Source organism: Opisthorchis viverrini, assembly GCF_000715545.1.
Source record: "Opisthorchis viverrini unplaced genomic scaffold opera_v5_104, whole genome shotgun sequence".
Lineage (NCBI taxonomy): Eukaryota > Metazoa > Platyhelminthes > Trematoda > Opisthorchiida > Opisthorchiidae > Opisthorchis > Opisthorchis viverrini.
In genome coordinates, this window is record NW_008751762.1 from 908,049 (window position 1) to 919,445 (window position 11,397).

General features: G+C 45.2%; 1 protein-coding gene across 1 annotated transcript; it reads left to right on the top strand.

Moving 5' to 3' along the window:
• Positions 1-3,351: 3,351 nt before the first annotated feature.
• On the top strand, positions 3,352-10,683 carry T265_05564 (hypothetical protein; the record flags this gene model as incomplete). The annotated part of the gene is made up of 4 exons (XM_009170605.1): positions 3,352-3,623; positions 3,672-4,495; positions 6,841-6,923; positions 10,494-10,683. The coding sequence occupies 4 exons, from the start codon at positions 3,352-3,354 to the stop codon at positions 10,632-10,634; spliced, it is 1,320 nt and encodes a 439-aa protein (XP_009168869.1).
• Positions 10,684-11,397: the final 714 nt, after the last annotated feature.

Consider the following 11,397-nt stretch of genomic DNA (forward strand, 5'->3'; position numbering starts at 1 on the left):
GGCGACCCGACTGGCGGCACTACGCTACCGCTGATGTGGCGTGACAGTAATTGCTGTTGCAAGAATCATGGTTGTACGTGGGCCGGGATACTGCCAAGGTGCCCAGACCCAGACAGGACAGTTGTTCTTAACTAAGGTCTTTGCTCAAAAGCTTGAGCGCAAAGCACCGGTTTGACTGTAAGCTCCAACACATCACATTTTCACAAAAATCGCCCGCGTTACATTCCTCAACCGGGTGAATTGGTAAACCTTGTTGGTCAGGCCCCTAACGAGTGGCCACCCTGGTATTAGCGTTGCACGGACATTACACAATAATGCTCAGTGGGTCATGGGGACTAGACACCGTTGCACCGGTGTCTGTATTCATTTATGCACCAGGAACTTTATTCGAAGAGCGTGTCCACAACCAGGGGCCGTGGTGATGTTGCACATTCCAAATCCTCGTCTGCCCAAAAAGTGGCTTTCCCGGTCCTGGTAAGAAACCTGAAAACGCGGAGTGTAACGCAGCGAAAGTTTGCGCACATGGGTTGCAGAGAGTGGGCATATTGAGCAGCCTGATTTCACGACCAATACCAGGCTGCAACCGGAATGGTTTGTTGTTGATACGCGACGTCATAATCGTCTTTTAGTGGAGAACGTGAAATCCAACCGTCGACGCGGTCGAGTTAAACTGATACTTCTGAGCTTCACGATACTTGATGGTGACTGATTGTAGTGGGAGTCGATGACTTAGTTAATCGATTATTGATCCGTTGAGTAGAATGAGAAGACTTCGCCTAAGGATAGGCTTTATTCGACATATAAGCACAGTATAGGCTGAAATGACAAGTGAAAGTGAATTAATGGAAATAGCAGTAAAGCGTAACTTTCACTACACTGATGCTCCTGAGATTGACACAAATCGAGGTCCCAAACACTTCACCCAGAACATCCTGACGTTCAAACTGACACAGCGTAAATGCATTATTTACCGCAGTGTCACCAGCCTTTTAGGGATGTGTTCTCCTGTTACTCTGACTTACTACCGACCCCCCTTGGCAAGGTGGCATTGCATGCACTCAACCGCTGGCGATGACAGGCGACCGACCGAGCATACACTTGTCGTGTTCCATGTCCACGAGGCTTGACAAATGGTGGTGTAGCTTACGCCTGCATATCATAAGGCCGTTCTGCTTTCCTGCCACTCATTCCCGTCTTTTTGGCTCCCTGGTGATGCTCCGCTTATTTCTATATACTAAAGTCGTGATTTTATCGCCTGTCCATCTTTGCCTTAGATTTTGAGTGTCACTTATGAAGCAAAAATGCCCGGCCGGGGTTCAAACTCGGCACCCTCGGATAACACGTAGGCGCAGTATCCACTGCACCAACTCGGCTTATCCAGGAGCATTATTTCTGTATCACATTTATATTGCATTATACCTGATAGAGTTCGTTGAGATTTCACTTTACTTGGGCCCACTCGTGCGTTCAGATCTTGACATGTAGCACACGCTACATTGTCACCCTGCCAGCTAGATTGCGCTAGCATATCATTTCTACCAAATTTACCCGAAACCCTGTCTGATCCTTGGCTTTCAGGATCCTACACAGTTAATCAAAGATAGCAGAATAGGTAGAAGCAAGAAGAAGACCAGTGAGACAGCAGGGCTTCGAATGCGTGCATCCTGACGGTGTAGAGAGCTAACATACATAGATAACGATAGAGAGAATTGTTAGCCTGTTTCGGAGGTAATTCTAATAAAACGGAAAAGGGTAACATCTACAGCAAAACAAAGTAGCATGTGGGAAGTCGAGATCACCATCATCATTATCAGCTGTAAGATCCACGCACTTGTCGTACAGTGGTTTTAGCCTCTCCACTTTCGTCCACCGATGATTTGGGGAGGCAGGGTAGGTAGCTGCGTATTGGGAACCAGAGCTTAAATCTAGTTCTCGGTAAACTTTTAAGTGCGAATGTAGCTATGCATTGAAGGCAATAGATTAGATGTACGGGCGCCGCTGAGGGTGTGGCTGGACCGTCTGATAATGTTTTTCAACCATTAATGTGGCCTGTCTCGGGACCCGTATTCAGAGAGATGACAGTAATCAGCGCAGCTGAGTTTGCTGGTACTGGCTTTCACAGTTCGCTGCAAAGTCATTGTTCGACCTCCTTTGGTTCATTTTCACCCTTTGCGTGGTTCCCTAAGAAGAACCTTTCGGGGAAGCTGATCGGCTGGCATACGAACCATGTGGCCAAGCCAGCGCAACCTATGCGGTGTGACCAGTTCATCTATAGTGGGCGAGTTATTTCTTCCGAATACCATTCGATGTATGAGGCAGCAGAGCCACTGAACCCAATTGTTTTCTTGGTCGCTAGACCCAGAATCAATCTCATTTTTCCGGTACTTCAGAACTGTGTTCATGTGTTCGTCATCGTCGGTTTAAAATTGGTTTTATCTGTCTTTCTTAGACGGAAGACCAGTGAGCCATCAGAGCCGCTGTGGCACGGAACATCCGTTTTTGACCTTTCACTTTGGCGGAAACACAAGAAGGTAGTCAACAGGCGCAATACACTACTCATAAGGGTTCTGAATTCTTTGACAGCCCACGACCGATTTCACCCTTCATGGGGCTCATCGGGTAGGCGCAGTCCCCGAGTTTCTGTCAACATTATGTTCTACTTAACCCAACTTGCACGAAATTAGCGAACTACATCACGAACGAGAGATTCAGCTAGGTTCCAGGTGAGTCTCCCGCGAAACCAAATTTGTTTACAAATTGGTGTATCTCGCTTGTCAACAGGACTTCCTGAGTAGATGTTGTGTTGTACCTTATCCACTCCTCAGGAAACAGAATTTTGATCACAGTGAGTCATGAGGAGGCAGTGATGTTCTTGAGGTACAGTTGTTTTGCATGCTCTGGTGCGCAGTGCCTACTCAAGTAACAGTAATTTGTGGAAGCAGCACACCAGTCCGATTTGCCCTATTATGTTTCTTACTTTGGTCTCATAACCTGGGACTCGGTTGTTCAGTTACAAACGGTGCCTTTGTTGAGCAGTGGATGGTGCCATTTCGCGCGTACTTGTTCTCTGTACACTTCCCAGAAAATGATTTTTCGCTGCTGATGTCCGGTTGGTAGGTCATCCAGCTATTGGGACATTCATTGTCGGATATCTCTCCAACTTCGATTGAATCGTTTTGCTAAATCGAATCTTCGAACTCTGATATGTCTTTTTTTTGTTCCTAGCTGTCGTTGGGATTTTAATTCGGAAACCATTTTTCTTAGCCTATTCTTGAAGACCTCTTCGCAATCTGGAAACACATTTTGATTCAGACCCTATTCAACCTCGTCATAATCGATTTCAGTAGTGGAATGCAACAAGTATCAACATGCCGTGACGTAACAAAACAATTCCTGGAGTGTTTTCCAGGTCGGGAGTGTAGAACATTGGCTGAATTGCAGACAAAGTTGGCCCAATTCCAACGTCTCACAGGCACTAGCTACACTCGTTGCAGCAGTGTTACTGCTTCAACCTTTAAGAAGAGGAGTCAACAGATAATCCCGATGGAAATAGGCTATTCAATGCTTCTCTATAAATGCGTACACACTAGTGTGCGTCGGAATGCAGACAAACGTGGTCGTCTGTAAGTGTTACGTAATGATATTGACTAACCTATTTTCACTTGTTCCAGTTACAAAGATTACAACTGTGGCTCCTACTTCCGCATTGTGTACCGTGATAAATGCCTGCAGATCATCCGTTTCAACATGTGCCATAATCATGATTTGTCTTCAACTAATTGGCAAATCTACCCCAGTAACAGAAAACTTTCCGAAGAACAGGAGCGCACTTTGCTATCGATCTTACCTTCTTGTCCCTCATATATGGTTATCCGTAATTATGTTCAGACCAATTATGGAATAACTTTGACACGCGATGACTTCAGAAATCTGAGAAAAAGGATTGCATGTCTAGAGCAACAACTTGTCGCATCTGAAACCACGCAACTGACGAATCACAATGCATCCTTGCCACGCACTTCATCTCACTTGCCCGCGTTCCGCGACTCTGACTCTAATGTTGCCGAGTCTGAGAACCACAATTTAACAGAGAGCAGTACAGTAACGAACGCAAAAGATAGGCGGGATATAGCTGCACAACTCACTTTTGAGATATTCAACGCACTTGTTCGCTTGGATTCCACTTGGTTCAACTATTACCATGCGTTGTTTACACAGATTCTTGAACACATGTGCCCCTCTGGGGGGTCCGCACCAGAAATGCCCAAAGTAGGAACTACCCTTCCTGGCCATGCACAATTAGGCATCGGGTCTTTGCCAAACTCCTCTTCTGCAGCTGAGATTGTTGTTCAGAATTACAAACCCATACTACCAAAACCACAACCGGGGACGAAATGGACTCCACCCAACAGCTCCCGTCGTCCCATAAAACGATCATCGTGGTTAGCACTTTCATCCAATACGACAACTGCGACCACAAAACGACGGCGGAAGAGTCCGTTGCCCAAGCACTCAGATAAAATGCTGGGTTTTGATCGGACAGTGGAGATGATTGGTGTCATTCCCCATACAAAACCTTTTTATAACTTTGCGATTGGTTTTACAAAAGGCCCAACCGATCAGTGAGAAAAAATAAAGACAAACGTCAACACAACTGTGTTCTTCCTCTGGATCTATTGTAAATTCTAGATGTTAAGTCGTGTGTTGTGTTTTGGGCTTATTTTCAGTTCGTCATTGATGTCGATGTTGCCGGTCCAACTGTGAGGTCCTAGTTACTGTGCTATAAAGACCGGTGTTCTGCGCAACCAGTTGGCTGTCTTCAGGGCGGAAATCCGTTTATCTCATGGTCCATATCCACCGTCCATCAGCCATGTGTGGCAGCAGTAAACATGTAGTGGACAATGCACTGTGATACAATTTCCGTTGCTTCTGCATTAGACTATCACCGGCAGATGATTTGTTCCGGTTCGTACTGTCTCCTGTGACTGTTAGGGCTTCGGAACCAACTCAGAGAGCGGGCGTGCTCGCTTTCTTCCGAGGCACGCACAGCACGATTCGCTTTTACCGTTGTACTGTAAACCCAGTGCACAGTATCACGAAAGCACAGAACAACGTAGGTAGCTGACTGAGATGAACACTGTATTTCGCTTGCTCATACAAACGAAGTTAGCTCGGCTAAGTTTTCCATGGTCAACGTTACCTGTCCGAACCCAAGCTTCTGTTTCTGTTTAGGATGGTTGGCTCGACACTGTATTTCAATGCCGCACAGAAAACGTCATATCACTTACTAAGTGGCACACGCGCGAGGTCGGCATACTGTATAAAAATCTTCGTATCGTGTTCCAAATACCATTGGTTGCATTGGGTTAAATGGATAGGGAGTAATGGGCTGAAATATAGGCTGTTATATCGAGTGAGAAACTATGTCTAAAGTGTGCCATTGTTCTGTATGTACGTGGTTTGTTAAATCTTCCTTTACTATACATCACTTAACCCATCGGTGTTTCATGTGTGTCTCTTGACCATAAGCTGAAGGGGCGTAGGATCTGTCTACTCCGCAAAGAATTCCCGTTGAATCCATGATATGTAATATAACATAGTATAATAATATAGATCAGTCCTCAAATTGATAACTCCGTCGTTGTAATTTTACGTTGAACGAAATAGGCCAGCCGCAAGTCCAAAGTCGTAAATGCTGGACTCTCTTCGCAAAGACCACTAAAAGAAGCGGGTCCATGAACAACTAGCGTAACGTGGTCTGAACCCGAATTCTAACTTGGTCCAGTCCACTTTCTTAGTTATACTCAGTGACATGGACACTGGTGGTCGAGAGAATAGGGAATGCACAATCACGTTTTAGTACGGTAGCTTGCCAATTCTCATGCTAAAGTGTTGGTAAATGTGCGGCGTCGGTTTTGGAATGCACTGTCTTCCAAAGGGAACTTTAATAACTTTCCTGTGAAAACAGGAAAGCGAAAGCACTAGTACCCATGTCAGCGAATCATTTCTTTATCATGTTCTGCATTCCATTTGAGGTGATAGGGTCGTTTCGGTCCATCACGACTGGAAAGCTTGTTCTCCGGGGTGCACAGGAGAGCGTTCATGCCCACGTAGTCCATACGTTGGGGCAGGGTGGTTCTCGAGAATTATTTGATATACCCTGGTCCCAGGGAATGTTTCTGGAATATTCGTTCTGTTTATACTATTTATGGCCCAAGTGGTTAGAGCTCGAATTTACTGACCTGAAGGTTCCAACCCGACCTCTGCCTCTCAATTTCCCCTTTCTAGGCTTGGGCGACCTGGCAGTATCCCAGCCGTCGTGCTACCTTTGGATGGCATGGCAGTTAGGCCCCGAAAGGGCGCTACAGCTGCACGATTTTTATACTATGGCACGACCCTTTTTAAAACAATTTTTCATAGTGTTTCACGTCCTCACGCGAGTTAGTTTATTTGGCATGTTCTCGCCTATTTTTAATTCGGTCAAACAGTTAGGTTCAATAAATGCACACTTGTCCGGCCATACTCTTCCCGTCTATCTCAGAATCGAGTCCTTTTAAGCTTTCTCCTTCCCAGGCAGTCATCAAGTTTTTTACTAACAAAGACATAGGTCTGGAATTTTTCCAGGTACGTTTACACAGTGTGTTGAGTGTTCTGTACGCAATTTATATGGCTGCAGCCTAGGAGAACTATCTCTGGGGAGTTCTCACGGAGACGGCCTAATCTGTAATCCACCCGAGAATAGGTCACATATAGTTTGAGCCCGTTACCCTCCCACTTCCACACGATAGTTTCTTTCACCTCTCTCCGTGTTTCATTAAGTCCTTTTTTGTCCAATTTCAGCTCCTTTAGACCGTGTTTTATCTTGTGAGCGTCAACTTGATGCAGTCCTCGCTTTGTGGCCGAATCGTTCGGGGTCCGCTAAGGTAATTTTCGTCCAGACCATTTTACTTATTTTTTGACCTAGCCTCATAACACGGACGAATGCAAACCGTGCCGTGGTCACACATATAAAGCGAAAAATCTATCCACGAATGTATCCGGTCACTGTCGCACTTCCGAACGGTGCTTCTATTCGCATTCGGTATGAGGAACCACGATATTTGTTACAGGTAATTATCACTGGTTCGTTACCACTTTTTTTGGTACGAACATTCTGCATACCCGTTATGTTTTTAATATACGTATTCCGCCGGTTATTTTCACTCCGTTCCACACTGAGGATTCCACCTGAATAGAATGATGAAACGTCCGCAATCCAACTGTCAAGCTTGGCGAACAAACGCACAACCAAGTTATTCACCGACTTAACACATTCATAAGGTAGCTGAAAACTCCTCGACAACCGGTTTCTCCCTTCTTGGGGTTCATCACTTAGGCGCAGTCATCGAGTCATCGGCTCTACTTGAACCCAAATTGGACGAAGTTCACCGACTAACCTCATTTGCACACTAATTCGGTTTTGACAGGAGACTCAGCTGAATCTCTCGTTTTCACTGGTTGTCTTCAACTGAATATGTTACACAAGGCCGCCTTATCTTTCACTTTGTACGATCTCCGAGATATCGCAATGCATTGGATGGACGTAACACACAGCTCATAAGATTGCTGGAAACTCTTCGACAGAAAACCTTCATAAGCGGGAGATTCAGCGGGATTCAATTGCCCATCAAAACCAAATTAGTATGCAAATGTACTTGACAAGTTATTAATTCAACCACTTAACGTGTAAGCTCAGCCTCCCCCTGGGAGCTGACTGTTTCCGAAGGCGATAGTTGCATCTACCTCGCATGGTAGAATGGCGTAGTGACATTGGGGCACCGCAAACCGACCATTTTCCTTGACTTGATCCTGGAATGAACAACCCTCCGCTAATCTCAACTCTGTCAGATTGTATTTTCATGTCATTCCTGAACATCTTCAGATATGTGACAAGCGCGTAATGCCCTTTTTGGAGGACATTCGGAAACACTGTTGGACTTTTTTTTTATTATCTTGCACCTGAAATCAGTCTTGCTTACAACCTTTCTGGAACTAGTAATCTTTCTGCATCGTGAGAAACGTGTAGGGTAATTCGACCGCGCAATCTTCCGCATAGGATTACCACGCAGCCATGGGTGCTTGAGCAGTAGTGTGATTAGCCTGCACTCTGGTAGAAAAAATTGTACTAGTAGAAACAAAACCCTGGAACCAAACAGCTGGATTAAGATGTCCGCATAGGTTCAAAGCAAATGGCTAAATCACTAAACACACACCTTCGACAGTTCCCCGTATCATGCTCGGATCTTAATGTATTCCGATTGTTCCTGGTGTATATCATCGGGCGTGTCAACGAATCCTAAAGTCCATGTTATATTTCTCATCCGTAAAAATTACATGGTCTCAGATTCCGAAATAAAGATTGTGTATAGAAATTGAGAAACAACCGTATCGATTGTACGAGGAACGTCCCGTGCTGAGTGTATTGTTGGAAACACGACTTCTCTCCCATTTGAGAACGGGATTCACATTTTTATCTGTTACCAAACAACTAGAGATGATTCAGCAGTAAAAGCGCGGAATTACCGGCCAGAAGTTCCCCCTGGTTCGAACCCAACCTCTGCATCTCGACTTCTGCTATCTAAGGTTGGGCAACCTGGCAGTCTGAGCCCTTGTGCTTTCTTCGGGAATGGCATGAAAACTATGCATTGAGAGTGTGTTACAGCTGAATGACCATTTCTTGTTTTATACTATCTGCTACCGAAATTCTCGTTACGAGTTTCCGAATCAAAGACGTCCGTACTGATGTGTTGTTAACACCACGTAAACTTGGTAGGTTGTTGCTGGTGAGTTTTCACCTTAACGGACGCAAACTAATCGTGGAGGCCTTAACAAGCCACTACTGATTAAAAGTCGATGTGCCTGTAGAATAGTCCCATCAAAGAGAAATCGACTTCGATCGTCCCGATTAGTTTACAGATTTAACGATCTACACTGTCGCAGTCAGCAAAGATGTTTGTGGATGGTGTCTTCCACGACAATGAGGCAGCGACCATTTGGATGTGCGCATGACAAGTCGAGTCGAGTTTCCTATGATGGGAATAACCATGGTAACCGACTCCAATTATAAGCTGTGTCCCTGCCGTACTTTGCTACTTATCGTTGATGCGCCCCAGTCCGTCGGTCCAAACTCCTCTTGATAATACTCATTCCGCAGTACTTCTCTTGATCGGTCCCACATTTGTGATGCCTTGCTCAAGTAGGTTTCGTAACAGTCTGAGTTCGAACAGCTGCAGGCTGAGAAACACTCGTCCGTACCATTAGATTTAGTCACATGACTAAATCCACATTCTCCACCATCGTTAATATCACCAGCGGCGCAGACAATGGCTGCTCACCTATAAGAATTTTGTTTTTGAAGTTGACAGCCTGGAGAAAATGAGTAAGTGGATAAGGAAGAGATTTGGTGTTAACCTACCACAAGATCATTTTGGTGCCTACACCTTCAAGCGACCAGTCCGACAACACTAACGTCAGTTGTCGATTGTGTCCGTATAATGTTAGGAAATACCTTCGGGTACCTTTCTTGACCGAAATTCTTTGTTCCACTAGGACTCGTGAGATACTTAAGATGGGCTTTTCCAGGGGTAACGCAAAGTTTACGTCAGGGTGGAGCAATCAAAGTAGTCTTACTGAGATGGCTCAGTGGTTAGAGCGCAGATTTGCTGATAAGAAGGTCCGTGGTTCGAACTCGACCTCTAACTCTCGACTTCCCCTGTGTAGGCTTGGGCAACCTGACGATGTCTCAGCCCTCGTGCTTTTTTCTGGTGGCATGGCAGTTAGGCACCGAAAGGATGCCACAGCCGAACGCTATTGAGATATGAGGACGGGTCTATCACCAGTACTTTCTCCAAAGAAGGCCTAGTTTAACAGTTTTCTTTACCCTGATACAACAAAACCCTTTGTTAGGTGGCATAGTGCAGGGTATTTCTTTTAGAAGAACGTTCACTTACTTTCCCAAAGTACTCAAAGGGAACACAATCTCGCATTGTATCAGCTGAACACAGTTCTTTTCCGAGTGCTAAAATGGGGAAATTTGTTTCCTGTAGCTGGGGCGTGAGCAGTTTTTAGCATCCGCCGCCTGACACCCTTGCTACGTTGTGCTGTAATTACTAACTGTTCACCAGATCCATTTCGTTCATAACTTGATATTGCCGTGAACTCGTTGGTTGCTTGAGTCTGTTGTTCTGTTGAAGTATATAGCCTCGCAACACGGAACGCATTTTCGTTTTTTGGATTTGTGGAGTACGTTGAAAGTAACTCACTTGACAGACGGTCCCAGTAGGGGTTTCAGATTCGCCTTGCAGAGGCTGCAGTCGGTAGAGCACATGTGCTTCATGCGTGCTACATTTGTTTTTATTGCGCTACTTGGAATGTAACAGTAGTACGATTTCTCACTAACTTTCAGATGCCTGGTATCCGTCGTATTCTCTCATCGTTTCCACGTTTCGCTTCAGATCCCACTCGATCTGGATGAGTGCTCACCTGAGGAAAGACAACGCCGTTTGCTACGACGTACTCCCCGCGCAAGACTGGCTTTACAAGAAGAAATTGAGGACACTTTTGATCGTTCTGCTTATGAATTTCTCTTGAAGTAGTTTGTTTTCTGCCTTTTTCTCTGTTTTCTAGTCTAATGACTGGTTGATGCTAGACATTACCTCTAACTGAAAAGTGGCTTCAACAACTTGATTAGCTTCGCGAGTAGTTCATCCCTGGGGACATCGCAGTGTAGTTGTATCTGTTGACAGATGTCCCGTGAACTGGCAATCCGGCCCACCTGTCTCTTCGTTGAAATGCGCATAAGCAGTCCATCATTGTCCACGGAAGGTGGGTTGTACGTTCCTACGGAATTTCGAATACGCAGCCTTTACTTCGAAATGGGGATCAGTGACCCGATAAGAAATTCGAAACGCACATGGGTCGATTTCCATACTGTCGCTAGTGATTTGAGTAGGTTTTCGAAGCATGCAACAATCCTAGAGTTTCTTGTTCAGAAGTTAGTCTCTTTTTGCTTGCGTAAGTCCTGACTGTAAAGCTGGTCGGGCACATTTTGTAGTCGGAATTAAAAGACGATAAACTTATACAGACCCTTATCATTGCGACTGGAGTTGCCAGTGATTATAAATTTCAGACAAGTTTCACAACTGGTGTGTCCCGGTAAGCCAAATAGATGATTCCAGGGTTATTTTTGGGTTATACCGAAAATTTCATCGGACCTAGGCCTGGCGATCTGAACACAAAGTACTAGCCGTGTCCCGATAGTCGTACGACATTATTGGTTTCTCACATAGCTGCTTCAGGACGAAGTATTCATAAGTGACTGTACTGATCATACTATTTAGGCGAACCGTTCAGGTTTGG